We start from the raw sequence: 22,774 nt of genomic DNA, 5'->3' as shown, positions 1-22,774 counted from the left end.
TGGGATGCATATGTTTTTTTTTTAATTTTTTTATAGAGAATAAATCGCTCTACGTGATGAACATATCAAATCATATGATTGTATAAGAAAGAAATCGAGAAAAAATGCGTTCTCTGAAAATATTAATTCAGCAAATTACAATTAAAGTAGGCGCCGAAATAACGCAGTTGTCACTTTTAAATGTCAAAAAATTGACAGTTTAAGCTTATTTTCTTATACAATCATATGATTTGATATGGTCAACGCAGAGAGATTTATCCTCTATCAAAGTATACAAAAAAACCATATGCATCCCATTTAAAATGTCAATGTTGGTTGCCATAGCAACGGAACAAAAAACAATACAAACAAGCAAATATCGCCAAAAAATGCGCCACGATTAATAAAGAAACTTGTATTTGAATTTTTTTTCTTTAAAACCACAAATGGCGAAGTTATTAGCTATATTCCAGACATTTGACACACCCCCTGTATATTAAACGCTAAAACTAATATTAGACCTAGAAATATTCGGGTTTAGCTGTGCGTTTTAGTTTAATAAAAATATAGGGCTGAATAACTATTAAAACTGGAACTAACACTAGACCTACAAACCCGATCATTTCTAGTTCTAGGTCTAGTGTTAGTTCTAGTTTTAGATCAATAAAAGTATACTAGAACTAGAAATATTCGTATTTAGCTGTATTAAGAGACGTACGGCTAAACTCGAAACTTTCTACTTCTAGTATTAGTTCTACTTTTAATTGTTAATCTACGGACTACTAGGCAGACTCTTTTAGAAAGAAATACACATGATATCATCCGTCTTATGAGTCCATTAAAGAAAGATGATTTAATAGCGAAATCCAAGATCGACAATGGAAATTTAAAGAAATTTTGATAAAAAATAAAATATGTTTCAGCATCAGATTTACGATAGCCATTATATTTTTTCTTTTCCCTGTAACACTGAGACACAACATTTTTATTTTTATCTCATAATTCAATGCTATGTAGATTTTTGTCTGCCACTGTACTTTAATTTGAGTTGTCTTTTCTCATAAGTAAGTAAAAGTAGTGGAATTGTCAGCTTATTAGAGCTTTCACTGTATCAATTTACAATAATCGATATTTTAATTTTTTTTAATTATGTTAGGAAATTCAAATATAATTAATGTCATTATTATAGGAACCTGTAATAATAATATTACGGATAGTTACTAAACCAAAACATAGATGGAGCTACTTTAAATTGAAATTTAATTTCAAAAAATTTAAAAAAAAATCTTTCTTTTCAAGGATATATTAAAATATTATTTGTAATAATGTAAATTAAAAAAGAAAATATTTATTTTCACGTTTCAAATTTATTTGAAAAAAGAATTTGTAAATTTTTATTTTCTTTTGTACATTGTCCTATCCAAGGTGGGGAACATTGTGTAAAAACATGAAGCATAGCAAAATAAAAAATTATCGACAGCGGTATGTAATCCATAAAGCAAGTGTAGATAACGAGAACCAGTACGTTCGAAATTGTCATGTAGATAACGTTGAGTTACGGTTTTATTGTTCGTTTACCTCTCTATCACACTACAAGGATTAACAAATAAAATGGCTTTAAATGTCGAAGAAGTTATTAACAAACTACTTACAGGTTGCTTAAATTCATTTTTAATTATATTCACAATTTTATCGTTTATTTTTTTTTAGCGAAAACAAACAAAAGTAAAGGTGGGTTCTTGCCTGAAACAACTTTAAAGGCTTTGTGTTTGAAATCAAGAGAAATATTGTTATCACAACCATCGTTATTAGAATTAGAAGCCCCGTTAAATATTGTAGGTGAGTCCGATTACAATTTTTTTATTAATTAAATATATCATTTCGAGTCGATTGTTATTACGTATTTTATATTTTTCATTTAATATTAACTTACTTATCTGGTTGTATTATCGGGTAAAACATTATTTTTATCATTAATATTTAATTGATAAGTTATTATTATATTTTTATTTTATTATCTTCTACGGAATATGGTTATCTTTTTATTTTTTAACAATTTTTTTTTACTGTTTAATTAAGGTACCCGAATTTTGCTTTGAATCCTGCTAAAATTATGTTTCTAATCGTATTACAATTGCGTTGTCGATAAGTAATCTACAGGATATAAAAAAAAATTATCAAAATTATAATCTCACGTTGAAATTTTTCTCGCTCTTTCGAACTTGGAATTCTTATGAATCATCAAACATTCTTTATGTTGAAATCGTAAAAAAGAAACTAATTGTTAGGTTTTTTTACAGTAATTGCCGTAATTAAATGAAAAAAAGGTACTTTTTTATAAGAAAAACGTGATTTGAGACTTGAAAAAGAATAAGTTATACTTCTTGTTCAAAACAAGAATACGCCTTTTCTTTTAATAACATTTTCTACGTCACTCAAGGTTTCAATATTTTAAGTGTAACTTGAAAATTTAACCGCAACCGCTAAACTGGTTAGCGTATAATTATCGTTTTCATGTGCAAAGCTCGTATTCTTGTTATTAAAATGAATTGAAAGTTATTTTACAAAAACGTAAACAAAGCGGTTTAATTTCAATGATAAATTTGTAAAATTAATATAATACGTCAAAGTGGCGTTTAAATGTCATTTTTAAATTGTCACTTGATACTATTTAACTATTTAAATAGTAAGTTGGTAGAAGTGATTGTCACTAATTATTTTTATATTTTTTTAAGTAAATATTAATTTGGTTAATTACCAGGATATTTTTTTTAGTAAATAATAACATAAATTTATCAATTAAGTTAATTTTCGTTTCTTTATATAACAATTAACGTTTTTATTAAAATTTTTAAAAGGATGTGTTTTTGACGTTTCAACATAACCTATACTTGTCATTTTTTGTCAGAGTATGATGTAAAATACACTAAATTATTCTCTATTAACAGATTTTTGATAATAAATGTAAACACAGATAGATTCTTCTATTAACCAATAATCTAGTGACTCTATTTATCAAATGTTTGAGTTCAATTATTGTGATAATAATTTAGATACTTGTTATTAAGTTCACGAATAATAACTAATTATCACAATATTATTTTATGTATCGTTTTATCACATATCAGATATATTTATTTACCGCTGATTCTATTTTATGACATATTGATATGGAATCTTAAAAATTTTACTCCATTCAAACAACACCTCAGTATGAAACAACAATTTCAACATAGAATATGCAATTTCGACAATGGCAGTTGATTGAAATTTTGATTTTATTAATTTTTTTCTTACTCTTTTTAAGGCCATTGCCTTGTACTCTATAATTTAGAGACGTCTAAATGATATATGTATATCTCTATAATTTAAAGTTTGTCTGGGGTGAAGAATTCCAGCTAATTCACCTTGTGGGCGGTCGTCCAGAAAATCTGTTTGATCTTGGCATACTGAATTGGAAACACAATCCTGAAGGGTCTAATAGAATTGGTCTATTTTAGTGATTGAGAATTTATTTCTCAAGAACTAAGAGTGATTTTTCAAAACGGCTTTTTGCATTAAAAAGAGGATACTTTCATTAATAATTGGTGATATTTCCACAAGGATCCTTCAAGAAATTAATTTTATAGCGAATTTTGAAAATTATCGATGAAAATTGCAACATCGAAAATTTTAACAAAACTTCAAACATTGTTTTCTCAAAAACTGAAAGTTATTTTTTAAAACGGGTTGGTTCATTGGAAAGAGGACACTTTTATTAACATTTCGGGAAATTTTCATACTCATATTCCAAGAAATCGATTTTATACGAATTTTTAAAACTTAATCGGCGAAAATCGCAAAATTCGAAAAAATTGTCGATCATTTCAAAAATTTATTTCTCAACAACTAAAAGTGATTTTTCAAAACGGCTTTTTGCAATAAAAAGAGGATACTTTAATTAATAATTGCTGATATTTCCACAAGGATTCTTCAAGAAATACATTTTATAGCGAATTTTGAAAGTTGTCGATGAAAATTGCAACATCGAAAATTTTATCAAAACTTCAAATATTGTTTTCTCAATAACTAAAAGTTATTTTTCAAAACGGGTTGGTTCATTGGAAAGAGGACACTTTTATTAACATTTCGGGAAATTTTCATACTCATATTTCAAGAAATCGATTTTATACGAATTTTTAAAACTTAATCGGCGAAAATTGCAAAATTCGAAAAAATTGTCGATCGTTTCAAAAATTTATTTCTCAACAACTAAAAGTGATTTTTCAAAACGGCTTTTTGCAATAAAAAGAGGATACTTTAATTAATAATTGCTGATATTTCCACAAGGATTCTTCAAGAAATACATTTTATAGCGAATTTTGAAAGTTGTCGATGAAAATTGCAACATCGAAAATTTTATCAAAACTTCAAATATTGTTTTCTCAATAACTAAAAGTTATTTTTCAAAACGTGTTGGTGTACTGGAAAGAGGACACTTTTATTAACATTTCGGGAAATTTCCATACTCATATTCTAAGAAATCGATTTTATACGAATTTTTAAAACTTAATCGTCGAAAATTGCAAAATTCGAAAAAATTGTCGATTATTTCAAAAATTTTTTTCTCAAGAACTAAAAGTGATTTTTCCAAACGGCTTTTTGCATTAAAAAGAGAATACTTTAATTAATAATTGGTGATACTTCCACAAGGATCCTTCAAGAAATGAATTTTATAGCGAATTTTGAAAATTATCGATTAAAATTGCAACATCGAGAATTTTAACAAAACTTCAAATATTGTTTTCTCAAAAACTAAAAGTTATTTTTCAAAACGGGTTGGTTCATTGGAAAGAGGACACTTTTATTAACAGTTAGGGAAATTTTCATACTCATATTCCAAGAAGTGGATTTTATATGAATTTTTAAAACTTAATCGGCGAAAATTGTAAAATTCGAAAAAATTGACGATTATTTCAAAAATTTTTTTCTCAAGAACTAAAAGTGATTTTTCAAAACGGTTTTTTGCATTAAAAAGAGGATACTTTAATTAATAATCAAAAGTGATAACAGCGACAGTTCTGTTAGTAATGAATGTGATAAGGAATTACAAGCGAAGAGAAGAAAACTAGACGAAACTGCAACAAGAGATTTTATATATCGTATTGGGATTGTTACAATAATAATAATAATTTTTCCATTTTCCTCTTTGAAGTTGTGATGCCGCCTCCCTGAAGGAATATCATAAACGCTACAGAGATCTGATCGCCTTCCTCCCCATAGCTTGCTTTGAATATGTCTCATAATTACTTACTGCAGATTTGCTTGTTGTTTTTTATTCATCATACTGATGTCATGCCTGATGAAGATTCCATGAAGGATCGAAACATGTAACATGTAGCACCGAAACAAAGTATAAATATAATAAACTTTTATTAAATTATTCACGATGAACATCGAATCCACTCTATTCAAAAATGTTACAATGAGGTTGCTAATGAAAAAACTCCTATTGGGGTTGAACTTGATTATTATCTGCAGTGTCCAAAACCTAAAAGAGATACTAATTCCTGTGAATGGTGGAGTATTAAGTAATAGGTTTTTAATATCCGGCCAAAGCCGTGAGTTTACACTTCTGCAAGTTGATGGTCACCTGCAGTATTCTGTCAGAGAGATATTTTATGTCGACGATGTTATCTTAGAACCTCTCATGCAACAGTAGTGCGACACCAGTTGCTGGTCTTTCATTCTTATCTTTGCCGCTATAATATAAGTAAAGATATATTTTGTGTTGTTACCTCCAGCAACACTTCCTAATCCTTATTCATTGTTCATGTATGCTTTTCCGAATTAAACTAGCGGTTGAATTTAATGTTCAACGCAGTTTCATGTCATGATTCATGATGTATGCTTTTAGTACCTAAATCCATTTAAGTTTTTAAGAAACGAGATAAAATTTTAAATAACGTTTAACTTGTTTCTGTTATTTTGTACCTTTAAAGTTTAATTTAGTAATTATAACAAATAAATGTTATTATTAGATTCAAATTATTATAATTATTTCTTTTTAGGTGATATTCACGGACAATATGCAGATCTGTTAGATATTTTTACACAAGGAGGTCTTCCACCGCAATCAAATTATTTATTTCTAGGAGATTATGTAGATAGAGGAAAACAATCGTTAGAAACAATTTGCCTTTTATTAGCGTATAAAGTGAAATACCCGGAAAATTTTTTCCTTTTACGAGGAAACCACGAATGCGCCTCAGTTTGTAGAATCTACGGCTTTTTTGATGAATGTAATTTATTTCATTTATTAACTGTTTCATATAATTTATTTATATTTATTAACATTGTTTTAGGTAAAAGACGATACAATATCAAACTTTTTAAAACATTCACCGACGTTTTCGAGTGTTTACCGTTCGCCGCGGTAATTGACGACAAAATATTCGCTTGCCACGGGGGATTAAGCCCTGATTTATTAGACGTTGGTCAAATTGCAAAAATAAGAAGACCGATAGACATCCCAAATGAAGGTTTATTAGCCGATTTACTTTGGTCAGATCCAACGCCCGACTTAGGTTGGAACTTAAACGATAGAGGGGTTTCATTTACTTTCGGGCCGGATATCGTTGCTAAGTTTTTGAATAAACACGATTTTGATTTGATCATCAGAGCGCATCAGGTAAATAATTAATTTAATTAATTTAATAATTATATAATAAAGGATTTAATTAATTGCGCATTCGATGAGATTGTGTAGAGGCGAAAATTAGATAAGATTAATTTTTAGGTAGTTGAAGATGGTTATGAATTTTTCGCATCAAGAAAATTAGTTACAATTTTCTCAGCACCTAATTATTGCGGTTTATTCGATAACGCTGGAGCTTTACTTTCGGTGAATGAAGAATTATTATGCACATTTAAGGTAATTATAATGAAATATACAACGTTTATGAATACGTTTAATAACAATTTTCTTTGCATTACAGGTTCTAAGACCGAAAATAAAAAAATAACTTAATTATTTAACATTTTTTAAACTATTACGTATTCGCCTATTTTTTTAATTATTAATTATTTTTTATTTATAAGGATGTTTTGTTTGTGTAAAGTAATAAGTTATTACTTTCTCTTATGAGGCTAATCTTGAATTGCAACAAAACGATGAGATAAATTGCCATTGTAGAGACACTCTAAGAACAAAAAAAATGTTATAATATCGATATTATTGTGATAATAAGGAGCTGTTAATTAATATTTTGTTGTTATTATTAACTCACCGATGATATAAGTTCCCTATTAACAATTGTATAACCCCTCAATGATACCTTTGGCGGATTCATCTCAATAGCTATTAAAAACAATTCAATCTACGCCAAAAAAATTAATTAAACCTCAAAAAAGCGTACTTAACATTTATTTTTACCTCTTTTATAGTTGATGTATCAACGGATGTTAAATCCATGTTTAACAAAGTCGTTTGCACTCTACTTGCTATGTTAACAGAAGCGTTATGCGAGCAATCGCAAAAAATATAAAGTAAAACCATGCAATAACCTGCATCAACTAATAAACCCGTTTCTTTGAATGTAAATCGAAAGCCATGGTCGACAATTTCAGATGTAAGTCCATAAATCTATTAAGATTAAAATTATCTAATTTATTAGATATCTAATGAAACACGAAGGAAAGGAAAGGAACTGAGAAATCTGAAAGAGCGAATGCTGTGGTGGGAATATTAATAATAACATTATTAACACACACTCTATGTGAATCAAAGAACTCAGAATTCTATATCATATCTATATATGCTCCACAAACTGAAAGACCCAAACATGAAAGGAATGCATTTTGTAACACTCTTCAAGATCTATTAGATAAAACATATTAATGGACACATCAGAAGAGATGTTATACCTGGAATCAAACAAAAAATTAATGAAGGCGACTTAAATTAGAGTAGGGAGGAGCTTCAACTTTCTTTGATCATAAACGTCAACATCCATGGACCAGCAATAATGTCAGAAAGTCGGCTACCGACTTTTGCAAATATTGGAATTGATCATGGAATGGTACTTTGTAAGATAAATATGGATATAGCCAAAAAACCAAATCTATACAACAGAAAAAATTCACAGAGAAGATCCTACCACACAGGATTTATAACAATCTAGATTACAAAAGAAATTGCAGAAATAGCAGAAGAGCAGCAGGGATTCCGAAACAAAGAGACACAACGGATGTAATCTTTATTATTAAGCAGATTATAGAAAAATCAATAGAATTTAATAATCCCGCCTTTTTCTGTTTCGTCGACTTGCCTAAAGTCTTTGATCGAGTTAAGAAAGAGGATGTTATCGATATATTAGAAGATGAAAATGTACCAGCACAAATAGTAGACGACATACACACCAACAATTCTATTAAAATAATGACTACACGAGGCATAAACGAAGTACTATGTACTAATGAACCGCATAATAGAAGCCATCAAACCCAAACTAGGATACAAGATAGGGACCCAAAATGTTAACTTAGTTTGCTATGTTTCACTTCAACATAGCAGCTAAACAATACAATATGAAACTATCAACGGAACAAACAAAATGTATGGTAATATCGAAAGAACCAAGACGCTGCAAACTACAAACTGAAGACTGTATAATAGAACAAGTTGTGCATGTTAAATATCTAGGTGTAAAAATTACAAGCTATCGAGATCTATGTAAGGAAGCACAAGTTACAAGAGTAACACAAGTGGCAGGCTATCTAAGGAACACTATATGGCAGAACAAATACCTGCTTATAAAAAGAAAAATGAAAATATATAAAACCATGATATGACCCATACTAACATATGGCACCGAGACGCCAGCAGAAACATAGAAGAGTAAACAGAGGATGAGGGTGATGGAGATGAAAGTTTTGAGATCTATGTTGAATATGACACTGCGAGATAGGCAGACCTCAGATGAGAGAAAGATGTAACATACAGGATGTAGTAAAATGGAGAAAAGTAAGAAAGAAAAGGTGGAAGGAGCATGTGGAAAGAATGGATGAGAGGAGATTGATGGGCACAGAGCTGGTTGTTCTCGTGTGTGGAGTAAAGTCCAAACATAAGGCTTGAGAAACAGGGATACATTCCTAGTCGAAAGTAGATGAAGAAAGTAGAATCTAAAAGATTGCTACATCCTTTGTTCTTTTGTAATCCAGAAAATGACGTCAGTATCGGATCAATATGTTACACTCAGCTATTACTAAACTCGAATGTTTCTAGTTCTAGTGTTAGTTCTAGCATTTGCTAATTGAAAGTGTGAAATAATATGAAATAGTCACTATATGCTATCCTGCTGTCTTAAAATGTTATTCTTTTTACTTTTCTTTTATACTGTTCTTCGGTACTTTCTGATATCAATGTCCAACAATAATCAGCCAACATTTCATTGTTGTTAGTCTAGTGTTAGTTCTAGTTTTACATTAGCACTGTTCCTATATAGAACTAACACTATACCTAGAACTAGAATCATTCGGGTTTAGCCGAACGTCTCTAAAGACGGCTAAACCCAAATGATTCTAGTTCTAGGTATAGTGTTAGTTCTAGTTTTACACTTGCACTGTCACTAGAACTAACATTAGACCTAAAAACATTGGGTTTAGCCATACGTTTCTTAAAACGGCTAAATCCGTATGATTTTAGTTCTTAGAGCAACGCTACACAATAATTGGACCCCGTTATGCATCACTTGACTAAGCGACAAATGAACAATGTTGAGTAAAACGGGATTTTCGTTTTCATCTCTCTAAATCTATGACTTCTCAGAATAGACAGGCTCAAACTATTGAAAATTGTTTGGTGCCTATCTATTTGTATCACAGAATCCGCTTGGTTAGTCGTTTTACGATTATACAGGGTGTTTCTGTAAGTCGTAGCATAAATTTAATCACAATTACTGGAGTCAAAATGATGTTTCGTGTAAAAATTTTTGAAGAAAATTATGTAAAATTTGATTTTGTACTTTTCAACTGGTTTCTATTTTATATAGAATTTAAGTCTAACTAGTTTCGGCCATTGGCCACCTTCAGAGACTCCACAAATAGATTAACATCCCTCATCCTATCCATTTTACAAACAAGATTCTTAATATTTCTTTTTCTTTTGTTAAAAAAGATCACATATCAAAGTCGAAATCATCATGTGGCTTAAAATTCGACAATTTTTTTTAATCAATGTGAAATGACCCAAAAAACACGTTAAAAGTAAAAAGAAAGTGCTGAAAAGTGACTAACTTCAGTTATAAAACTTTTATTATATTATAACTAACTTCAGGTTTAAAATGTCAACCTCAATTTGGACATATTTATAATCTTCATTAAAAATTCTTTAAAATGAGTACAAACACGACATATTTATCTTCAACATTAAGGAAGTTATGGTCAACTTCCGGTTAAGAATGTCAATGTCAATTTTGACATATTTGTAATTTTTATAAAATGTCTTAATATTTGTCACAAAAACAAAATTATAATTAAAAAAAAATAAAAGATTAAGGTTGGTATTAATATTTAAAAATTAAATTGCTATCTTCATTGTTACTAACTTCTTATTGTTTTTTATTCTAACTTTTTTGTTTTTTGAGATAAGTGCGTGAAAGAACGCCATGAAGTTGTCTATTTGTCTATTATATGATAACTAACTTCAGGTTTCAAATGTCAACCTCAATTTTGATATATTTGTCATAAAAACAAAAATATAATAAAAAAAAATCAAAAATTAAGGTTGGTATTAATATTTAAAAATTAAATTGCTATCTTCATTGTTGCTAACTTCGGGTTTACTGTTTTTTATTCAAACTTTTTTGTTTTTTGAGATAAGTGCGTGAAAGAACGCCATGAAGTTGTCTATTTGTCTATTATATGATAACTAACTTCAGGTTTCAAATGTCAACCTCAATTTTGACATATTTGTCATAAAAACAAAAATATAATAAAAAAAAAATCAAAGATTAAGGTTGGGATTAATATTTAAAAATTAAATTGCTATCTTCATTGTTGCTAACTTTGGGTTTAATGTTTTTTATTCTAACTTTTTTGTTTTTTGAGATAAGTGCGTGAAAGAACGCCATGAAGTTGTCTATTTGTCTATTATATGATAACTAACTTCCGGTTTCAAATGTCAACCTCAATTTTGACATATTAGTCATAAAAACAAAAATATAATAAAAAAAAATCAAAAATTAAGGTTGGTATTAATATTTAAAAATTAAATTGCTATCTTCATTATTGTTAACTTCGGGTTTAATGTTTTTTATTCAAACTTTTTTGTTTTTTGAGATAAGTGCGTGAAAGAACGCCATGAAGTTGTCTATTTGTCTATTATATGATAAATAACTAACTTCAGGTTTCAAATGTCAACCTCAATTTTGACATATTTGTCATAAAAACAAAAATATAATAAAAAAAAATCAAAAATTAAGGTTGGTATTAATATTTAAAAATTAAATTGCTATCTTCATTGTTGCTAACTTCGGGTTTACTGTTTTTTATTATAACTTTTTTGTTTTTTGAGATAAGTGCGTCTTGTTTGGACTCATTTTAAAGGTTTTTTAATGAAGATGACAAATATGTCAAAATTGACGTTTCAAACCGGAAGTGATTGTATCTCCATTAATATCAAAGTCAAATATGTCGAGTTTGGACTCATTTTAAAGGATTTTTTATGTAGTTGACAAATATGTCAAAATTAAAAGTTGTTATTTCGAACTTTTTGGTTTTTTGAGATAAATGCGTCAAGTTTGGACTCACTTTAAAGGTTATTTTATGAAGATTACGAATATAAATTTAAGATTAGTTTCAGAATCAGCATGAAACACGACATAAACTACACGTAGTGGTGTATAAGAAAAAAAAAGTGTTGGGTAATGATAATTTATAATCGTTTTAAAAATTACCGCAATAGTTATGTTGGTAATCATAAATAATGAGTAAGTCGAATAAGTTCTTGCATAGGCATTCCCCAATTTTTGCAAAATCTCGCTTAAATTCAACCATAAAACCCTATAATGTTTAACGATATATCCAGCACAATATTCTTTAACATCCTAAAAAAAGCAAAACAATTAACACTTAGGGGAAAAACCCACAAAAAAATTAATTAACTTGTTCAAAACTATCAGCAACCGATTTACTAGCATTTCCAATCGCTCTACAATTAATATACCACAAAGCACAGTTCATATTAATCATGGTAATGATATGAATATAAGCTGTTGTGTGATACATCGTAAATCCTTCTAATAAAGCGCTTAGCGTTAATAAAAAAATAATTGCTAAAATTAAACACCCCGAACTAATAATGATGATTAAAACGCTTAAATGGGGGAATTCTAAAGATTTTCCCGTGATTTTATAATAATCTAATTGAAAAAATCCCCAGCTGTTTTTGTAATCGCAAACATCTTTGGCTACGCCCCAACCAACGAAAGGAATCCAAAAATGTGGTACCAAAAATACGACGAAAATGATCGAGTAGATGTATTCGTCGAATTTTTTACTTTTTTGGGTTAAAATAATGATTCTTTCGTAACCCACCAATAAAACCAGTATTGTTGTTATTACGTAAAAACAATACGCGTAAATAGTCGGGATACTAAACCAGCTGAAGGTTATTTTACCGATTTGACCTCTTTGCACAGGCATGACACCTAATATCTAATAAAAAAAATTGTCATTAATCAAAATTAAAGCGTAATTTGTTTTTAATTAAAATAAACCTGAAATAATTTTAGTAATAATTTGTGATCCCTATAAAATTGGTCGTGTTCGTCAATGACTTTTCCATCGTTTTGAGGTAATTGTGAACGTTCTTTGATGTCTCTAGCTCTAGCGCTATGTTTAAACTCTTCGATAACGCCTTTTATTTTTAATTCATCTTCGTAAAGGAATACTTTGTCGTCTAAAAGTGAGGGTAACATGTTTTTTGTTTCGAGGTTAAAACTCAACTAATAGCGAGAAAATTTCTTTTTGAACCTCTCAATTTGAATGTTTAATGCTCAAATAACCCCTAAGAATACATAAAGGGTAATTAAGGTGTGTTTAAGATCAATTAATGTCCAACTCAAATGACTCGTTAAATTTTTTTTATGATTGATTAGATAATTGGAGAGTTAAGTTTAATTAATAATTACTTGTTTTATTTTAAAATAATTCGTGGTAAATAAAAGAAAATGTTATTTTTGATTTTCTTGCCAATTAAATTGAATCGTTTTTTGTTTAAAATTGATTTTAACTTCTAAATCGGATGTTTCCACGTCATCTCTTGACGAAGCCCATTTGTGAATCTTCTCAATACTTTTAAGAGTTTCAGGATTTGGATTCATCGGGTAATCTTGTGATGTGACAATGTTAGTTTTTATTCTTTTTATAATCTTCTTATCTTCCATTTTTTTTTAATAAGATTATTCGCAATTAAAAAATAACTTTTATTAACCAAATTAAAATTTTTTCCTTAAAACCAGTTACTTTTTTTTTGTAAAGTTCTTGAGGTATACTTCTAACAATAAATTTAAACCATTTTTATAAATTTTGAGAGCTGTCAAAAACATTTTTTTGATTTATTTCACAGCAACCTAAAAGTTGTGATCTATTTAATTCGAACTACAATTCTGGGTGTTTTAAAAAGTTTTTATCTCATGAACGAATAGAGATATTCAAGAACTGTTTGATTTATGAAAAAATACATACTTTTCTTTATAAATGATGAATGTTTCGTCAAAATATCTTAAAAATTCGTTCTTTTACAACTGTTTAAAAATGATTGTAGAAAATTGTTATCTTCTTAAAATCTTAAAAATTCTGGTTGTTTTAAAAAATTTTTATCTCATGAACGAATAGAGATATTCAAGAACCGTTTGATTCATGAAAAAATACATACTTTTCTTTATAAATCATGAAAGTTTCGTCAAAATATATTAAAAATTTGTTCTTTTACGACTTTTTAAAACTGATTATAGAAAAATGTCATCTTCAAAAAATCTTAAAAATTCTTGGTTTAAAGCATTTTTATCTCAAGAATGAATAAAGATTTTCAAGAATGGTTTTATTCCTGAAAAAGTACATACTTTTCTTTATAAATCATGAATGTTTCATCAAGATACCTTAAGAATTCGATTTTTCACGAGTTTTTAAAAATGATTGTAGAAAATTGTTATCTTTTTAAAATTGTAAAAATTCTGGATGTTTTAAAAATTTTTTATCTCATGAACGAATAGAGATATTCAAGAACCGTTTGATTCATGAAAAAATACATACTTTTCTTTATAAATCATGAAAGTTTCGTCAAAATATATTAAAAATTCGTTCTTTTACGACTTTTTAAAACTGATTATAGAAAATTGTCATCTTCAAAAAATCTTAAAAATTCTTGGTTTAAAACATTTTTATCTCAAGAATGAATAAAGATTTCCAAGAATGGTTTTATTCCTGAAAAAGTACATACTTTCCTTTATAAATCATAAATGTTTCATCAAGATACCTTAAGAATTTGTTCTTTTACAACTGTTTAAAAATGATTGTAGAAAATTGTTATCTCCTTATAATCGTAAAAATTCTGCTTGTTTTAAACAGTTTTTATCTCATGAACGAATAGAGATTTTCTAGAACGGTTTAATTCATGTAAAAATACATACTTTTCTTTATAAATGATGAAAGTTTCGTCAAAATATATTAAAAATTCGTTCTTTTACGACTTTTTAAAACTGATTATAGAACATTGTTATCTTCAAAAAATCTTAAAAATTCTTGGTTTAAAACATTTTTATCTCAAGAATGAATAGAGATTTTTAAGAATAGTTTTATTCCTAAAAAAGTACATACTTTTCTTTATAAATCATGAATGTTTCATCAAGATACCTTAAGAATTCGATTTTTCACGAGTTTTTAAAAATGATTGTAGAAAATTGTTATTTTTTTAAAATTGTAAAAATTCTGGATATTTTAAAAATTTTTTATCTCATGAACGAATAGAGATATTCAAGAACCGTTTAATTCATGGAAAAATACATACTTTTCTTTATAAATCATGAAAGTTTCGTCAAAATATATTAAAAATTTGTTCTTTTACGACTTTTTAAAACTGATTATAGAAAAATGTCATCTTCAAAAAATCTTAAAAATTCTTGGTTTAAAGCATTTTTATCTCAAGAATGAATAGAGATTTTCAAGAATGGTTTTATTCCTGAAAAAGTACATACTTTTCTTTATAAATCATGAATGTTTCATCAAGATACCTTAAGAATTCGATTTTTCACGAGTTTTTAAAAATGATTGTAGAAAATTGTTATTTTTTTAAAATTGTAAAAATTCTGGATGTTTTAAAAATTTTTTATCTCATGAACGAATAGAGATATTCAAGAACCGTTTGATTCATGGAAAAATACATACTTTTCTTTATAAATCATGAAAGTTTCGTCAAAATATATTAAAAATTTGTTCTTTTACGACTTTTTAAAACTGATTATAGAAAAATGTCATCTTCAAAAAATCTTAAAAATTCTTGGTTTAAAGCATTTTTATCTCAAGAATGAATAGAGATTTTCAAGAATGGTTTTATTCCTGAAAAAGTACATACTTTTCTTTATAAATCATGAATGTTTCATCAAGATACCTTAAGAATTCGATTTTTCACAAGTTTTTAAAAATGATTGTAGAAAATTGTTATTTTTTTAAAATTGTAAAAATTCTGGATGTTTTAAAAATTTTTTATCTCATGAACGAATAGAGATATTCAAGAACCGTTTGATTCATGGAAAAATACATACTTTTCTTTATAAATCATGAAAGTTTCGTCAAAATATATTAAAAATTTGTTCTTTTACGACTTTTTAAAACTGATTATAGAAAAATGTCATCTTCAAAAAATCTTAAAAATTCTTGGTTTAAAGCATTTTTATCTCAAGAATGAATAGAGATTTTCAAGAATGGTTTTATTCCTGAAAAAGTACATACTTTTCTTTATAAATCATGAATGTTTCATCAAGGTACCTTAAGAATTCGATTTTTCACGAGTTTTTAAAAATGATTGTAGAAAATTGTTATCTTCTTAAAATCGTAAAAATTCTGGATGTTTTAAAATTTTTTTGTCTCATGAACGAATAGAGATATTCAAGAACCGTTTGATTCATGAAAAAATACATACTTATCTTTATAAATCATGAAAGTTTCGTCAAAATATATTAAAAATTCGTTCTTTTACGACTTTTTAAAACTGATTTCAGAAAATTGTCATCTTCAAAAAATCTTAAAAATTCTTGGTTTAAAACATTTTTATCTCAAGAATGAATAAAGATTTTCAAGAATGGTTTTATTCCTGAAAAAGTACATACTTTCCTTTATAAATCATGAATGTTTCATCAAGATACCTTAAGAATTCAATCTTTCATGAGTTTTAAAAAATAATTGTAGAAAATTGTTATCTTCTTAAAATCGTAAAAATTCTGGTTGTTTTAAAAATTTTTTATCTCATGAACGAATAGAGATATTCAAGAACCGTTTGATTCATGAAAAAATACATACTTTTCTTTATAAATCATGAAAGTTTCGTCAAAATATATTAAAAATTCGTTCTTTTACGACTTTTTAAAACTGATTTCAGAAAATTGTCATCTTCAAAAAATCTTAAAAATTCTTGGTTTAAAACATTTTTATCTCAAGAATGAATAAAGATTTTCAAGAATGGTTTTATTCCTGAAAAAGTACATACTTTTCTTTATAAATCATGAATGTTTCATCAAGATACCTTAAGAATTCGATTTTTCACGATTATTTAAAAATGATCGTAGAAAATCGTTATCTTCGTAAAATCGTAAAAATTCTGGTTATTTTAAAAAGTTTTTACCTCATGAACGAATAGAAATATTCAAGAACTATTTGGTTCATGAAAAAATACGTTATTTCCTTTATAAATCATGAATGTTTCATCAAGATACCTTAAGAATTCGATCTTTCATTAGTTTTAAAAAATGATTGTAAAAAATTTTCATCTTCTTAAAATCTTAAATTCTGGTTGTTTTAAAAAATTTATATGTTATGAACGGATAGAGATATTCAAGAACTGTTTGATTCATGAAAAAATACATAGTTTCCTTTATAAATGATGAATGTTTCGTCAAAATATCTTAAAAATTCGTTCTTTTACAATCATTTAAAAATGATTGTAGAAAATTGTTATCTTCTTAAAATCTTAAAAATTCTGGATGATTTAAAATTTTTTTATCTCATGAATGGATAGAGATATTCAAGAACTATTTGATTCATGAAAAAATACATACTTTTCTTTATAAATCATGAAAGTTTCGTCAAAATATCTTAAAAATTCTTGGTTTAAAACATTTTTATCTCAATCTATGTATCATTAATATAGATGAGTGTAAAACCTAAAAAGGATTCTAGTGTTCGGGCTACCTTCCCCAGCTCAAGTATTTCGCCTCGTAGATCGAAATGCTAAGTTTGGTAAACACCCATATTCATTTAATCAAGTTTTTATACTGTACTTTTTCATGGCACCTACAATATAATACTATACGATAAGGAACTCGTCTGGATGAGGTGGTAAGGTTTCTCATCTCGTTGCGGTCACAATTAAAAATCACTAAAAATGTGCAAAACCAAAAATTTTTTTGGAAAAATTACTTTTCGGGCGACATCTCATATTTAGTAGCAAAACTAAGTTAATATCGGTAAATTAGTTACCTTTGTGATAGAGGTGTGACACTCGACTAAATAACTTAGTTATACTACTAAATAAAATATGTTAGTTTAAAATCACTACTGGAAAGGTATACAACTAGGATAAATTTATGTAATTGCATTATTAAATTAAAGATGGTGCTCTAAAATAAAGAATAATTTTTATTTTTTTAAAAAATATCGATTTTGATTTATATTTCCTTTAATTTCGAAAAATATAACTGGTAGATCCGAACTCATGCCTGTGGCCATCTAAGCAAGTAGTATTTTATCCGTACTATCAAAAGCTGTTGAACGCTTAGTTTATTTACAGGTTCAAGGATTTCTAGAGAGGTTTAATTTACACAATGAGTTGCAATCGGGTTTTCGCAGTGGGCATAGTACAGCTACTGCCCTCATTAAAGTTACTGATGATATTAGATATGCCTGCGACAACAGATGTGTTACTGTGCTAGTACTGCTCGATTTCAGCAAGGCTTTTGATTCTGTCGATTACAGCCTTCTTTTGGCGTCTCTTTCTGCTTACGGATTCACTATCTCCTATGTTTCTTGGTTTCAATCTTACCTTTTCCATGTGCATACGCGCTAACTCTTCAATTTCTTCTGCTTGTGCAATCAAATGTGGTGTTCCTTAGGGCAGTGTATTGGGTCCGTTACTTTTTTTTTATTCGTTAATAGTGTTACTGATTATATCTCGTGTAATTATCATTTATATTCTGACGACCTCCAGATATATACTACTACAACTATTGCTGAATTTCCGGAAGCTATTGTGCGACTTAATAACGATCTATCTAAGGTCTCGAAGTGGTCTCGGAGATAGAAGTTGAACTCAGTTAAAACGCAAGCTATTGTGTTTGAAACTCGTCAATTACTTGGTAAGATTAATCCATCTACCTGCAGTGATCTGATGCTGGATGGAAATGTCATACGGTTTTCTGACACAGTTAAAAATCTTGGATTCCTTATGGATTCTGCACTGTCTTGGAAACCGCAAATTCAACATGTTTGCAGAAAAGTTTATGCTTGCTTCCACTCTTTAAAAAGACTTCGGTGCTCTCTTCCTCCGGTGGTCCGTCGTAATCTTTGCTACTCACTTATATTTGTTAGGGACGTAGATCCTTTCGTTTATTAACCATTTTATTTAAAATCCTTCATAACTGCACCCCAAAGTACTTATCAGATAGGTTCCAGCAATTATCAACTCATGAGCTTGCTACTCGTTGACGTTCTGATACTATTCTTACATTTCCTGTTCATACCACTGAAATTTATCACATATCATTTACAGTACAGTCGAGTGCGCTGTGGAATGGACTGCCTTCTCAAATTCGTAAATTTTCTAACATTGCTAATTTTAGACATATTTTAAAGAGCCACTGGTTCTTTGTCTTTCTCTTTTTTCCTTTCTTCAACTGCTCTCACTTCTTGGCAACTGATATCCGGCAGATACTTTTGGTCTCTTTTAGCCGTTCTCTCTCTCTTTTCGTGTCTTTTCTTTGTTTTTCTCTTTTTCTTGCTTAATCTTATTTGGTTCTGTTCGGTCATTTAGCAGAGATCGCTTGTGCGATAAAATGATCCATTTGCTGATACTGCTCATACTGTTTAAGTTTAAGTTTATCCATTGCCCGACTAACATATATTTTTGCTCTTATTATTTTTTTTTTATGTGTATCTAATTTTGTATTCTTATTTGTGGCAATAAATGGCAAATAATAATAAAACATTTCCTAAATTAATCCTATTAAACTAATCTTTAATAAAACTTACCCATTATGCACTTTATATTAGCACAAGAGAGATCTTATTGTATTACAAAGCAATTCCTACTTAGGGGTAGCACTTTCAGCATAAGTGGTAATAAAAACTTCAATTAATTTATTTTGACTATGTATTTCTGCCAAATGTACATAAAGTTGTTGCATCGCCAAACATTTTAAGAGTGGCATCAGGATTACAACTTCCCATATAATTAATAATTAATATATATATTACTTTTTTTTGTTTAATTATTATTTTGACGAAAAGGCAACATTTATATTTGTCATAATATATATCCAAACAATATATCATATACGTATCGTTATTGTTTATCCAGACAAATCATTGTACTAAAAATATTATATCTCATGTAACGACTATGCAAGCTTTACAATAATAATTAATTAATAAATCTCGTTTATCTTTTTTTAGATTTATATTACATGCAATACGTAATATATAATCATAGATAACCCCTACGTTTTTTTTTTTTGCGAACATCGAACCTTAAGAATAGAAATTTTTCAGTATTTTTTTCTTTAAATTCTTGGTCCGGCTAAGTGCTACGGTTAAACAGCTAAATGTGGCAGGTTCGTAGTATGAATTTTTTTTACATTAAACTTTTCTTTTGTGATTATTACAAGTTAGCAGTCCATGTGTGCAGTCCACGAGATGACTTTGTAAATTTATCATCGATTAAAGACGATTCAAACGATACTTTTTAATAAAATTATAAACAATAAAAGATTTCTTTTACAATCTACGTACCCTGCTAGCAAATTTTTACGACTTTCGATTAAAAATTAAAATTAAATTACGAATTTAAAACAAAATTAAATCCTTGATATGTTACAGATTTTATCATCTAATTTCTATTGGAACGGTGTATCTAGACAACTTTATTTTTAATTTCCATAACTAATAAGAAAACATTCTTAAGTAGTGTTTTTTTATGGTACCTAATTTAGAACGGGATTGTCTATACATAATTGAATAAATTGGTTATTGTTCTGCTGTACAAGAAGACCTGAAATGGTACGCACCGAAATTTGAAATTTCTTTGCCACATCTCGATATCTTTTATTAGAAACGTTAAAATACAAAAAGATGATTATAAAATATCCTAAAACGGGAATTTTATTTATTTTTTTTTTTGTTAACCTGAGCGTAAATTAAGTACAGTGAAACCTTGATATAATGGAACTCGTATTTAATACATCAGTATATTTTAACGCAAATAGATTGAATCCAACTCGGGGAATAACCCGAGTTGTCTTATACGATGTATAAATAAAGGACGGTAGTTCTAGAACTAGAAGTAACACTACTATACGTGCAAAAAGTCAAGGCCCCTCACTTTAGAGATCGATATCTTTGTAACCGCTCGATAGAAAAAATTGCAGTAAAGTTTATTGTAATCAATGAACATGTAATCAATGAATTACAAATTAAAGAGAAACAGAAATAAGCTATGTAGGGAGAGGAGGGTTCCGTCCAATCGGAACAGATAGTGTGTCCTATACAGTACGTCGCGTCTTTATCTTACCTCCATAAAGAAATAAGGCGCGACGTCCTGTCTGAGACGCACCATCTGTTCCGATTGGACGGAACCCCCGTTACTCCGCAAAGCTTATATCTGTTTCTCTTTAATTTGTAATTCCATTAATCGCTCTTAAAAAATTAGGGAGCTCTAATTTTGAAAAACTGATAACGGAATCCGACAACCGAAATCCACTCAGCTGTTTTCGACATAACGGCGTCTTACTAAACCGCGATTTTCCACAAAACTGTATAAAATATTGAAAAAATAAAATATGTCATTCACTAAGAACATATCAGGCTACCACCTGTTCAAAATTCAAAATTTTTCGTACGATAGTTTTAGAGAAAGAAAATCGCAAAGTTGACAAAGTTGCCGGTACCGTAAAAAATCGGGTACTTTTTTCATTTCACTCGCGATAAAAAGAAAACCGTGGATCCGAAAATTTTTAAATTGACATATGTTACGTAGAAATGTTCAGTGATTACAACAAACTTTGTCGCAATTATTTTTATCGAACGGTTGCGAAGATATCGATGTCTAAAGTGAGGGGCCTTGACTTTTTGCACGGATAGTAGACATAGAACTAGAATCATTTGTGTTTAGCCGTCTTAAGAGACATATGGCTAAACCCAAATGTTTCCAGGTCTAATGTTAATTGTAATAACAGTGCAAGTATAAAACTAGAACTAACACCATACCTAGAACTAGAATCATTTGGGTTTAGCCGCATGTCTCTAAAGACGGCTAAACCCGAATGATTCTAGTTCTAGGTATAGTGTTAGTTCTACACAGTTTTGTATCTATCTTCTCAGAACTAACACTGTTTCTATCACTTTTTATTTTTATAGAAAACCGCAAATTCTTGATTTTATACAAATTTCGACTAAAACAGATTTTCTGGTCAATTTAATTTGAACTACATCGTATTCCTTATCATCTATAGTAGCAAATATGAAAAGAAAACTATTTCTGTCACTTTTTATTTTTGTAGAAAACCGCAAATTCTTGATTTTATATAAATTTCGAGTGAAACAGATTTTCTGATCAATTTAATTTGAACTACATCGTATTCCTCATCATCTATAGTAGCAAATATGGAAAGAAAGCTATTTCTGTCACTTTTTATTTCAGTAAAAAAATACAAATTTCGAGTAAAACAGATTTTCTGATCAATTTAATTTGAACTACATCGTATTCCTCATCATCTATAGTAGCAAATATGGAAAGAAAGCTATTTCTGTCACTTTTTATTTCAGTAAAAAAATGTAAATTCTTGATTTTCTACAAATTTCGAATAAAACAGATTTTCTGATCAATTTAATTTGAACTACATCGTATTCCTCATCATCTATAGTAGCAAATATGGAAAGAAAGCTATTTCTGTCACTTTTTATTTCAGTAAAAAAATGCAAATTCTTGATTTTCTACAAATTTCGAGTAAAACAGATTTTCTGATCAATTTAATTTGAACTACATCGTATTCCTCATCATCTATAGTAGCAAATATGAAAAGAAAACTATTTCTGTCACTTTTTATTTTTGTAGAAAACCGCTAATTCTTGATTTTATACAAATTTCGAGTAAAACAGATTTTCTGATCAATTTAATTTGAACTACATCGTATTCCTCATCATCTATAGTAGCAAATATGGAAAGAAAGCTATTTCTGTCACTTTTTATTTCAGTAAAAAAATGCAAATTCTTGATTTTCTACAAATTTCGAGTAAAACAGATTTTCTGATCAATTTAGTTGTAGTGACA

The 22,774-nt window shown here is 28.4% G+C and overlaps 2 protein-coding genes across 2 annotated transcripts; one reads left to right on the top strand and one right to left on the bottom strand.

Annotated features, from left to right (window-relative positions):
- Positions 1-1,443: 1,443 nt before the first annotated feature.
- On the top strand, positions 1,444-7,224 carry LOC111415915 (serine/threonine-protein phosphatase PP1-gamma catalytic subunit B-like). The gene is made up of 6 exons (XM_023047811.2): positions 1,444-1,633; positions 1,690-1,818; positions 6,030-6,260; positions 6,324-6,649; positions 6,758-6,892; positions 6,957-7,224. The coding sequence occupies exons 1-6, from the start codon at positions 1,591-1,593 to the stop codon at positions 6,981-6,983; spliced, it is 891 nt and encodes a 296-aa protein (XP_022903579.1). The 5' UTR covers positions 1,444-1,590; the 3' UTR covers positions 6,984-7,224.
- Positions 7,225-7,238: 14 nt separating this feature from the next.
- On the bottom strand, positions 7,239-13,554 carry LOC111415922 (gustatory and odorant receptor 22-like). Its single transcript, XM_023047823.2, has 5 exons — positions 12,738-13,554; positions 12,124-12,675; positions 11,916-12,065; positions 7,394-7,603; positions 7,239-7,337 (listed from the first exon to the last, which is right to left on the bottom strand). The coding sequence occupies exons 1-5, from the start codon at positions 12,936-12,938 to the stop codon at positions 7,239-7,241; spliced, it is 1,212 nt and encodes a 403-aa protein (XP_022903591.2). The 5' UTR covers positions 12,939-13,554.
- Positions 13,555-22,774: the final 9,220 nt, after the last annotated feature.

Source organism: Onthophagus taurus, chromosome 11 (assembly GCF_036711975.1).
Source record: "Onthophagus taurus isolate NC chromosome 11, IU_Otau_3.0, whole genome shotgun sequence".
In the NCBI taxonomy this organism is placed as follows: domain Eukaryota; kingdom Metazoa; phylum Arthropoda; class Insecta; order Coleoptera; family Scarabaeidae; genus Onthophagus; species Onthophagus taurus.
This window is presented reverse-complemented; position numbering and strand designations above follow the sequence as displayed.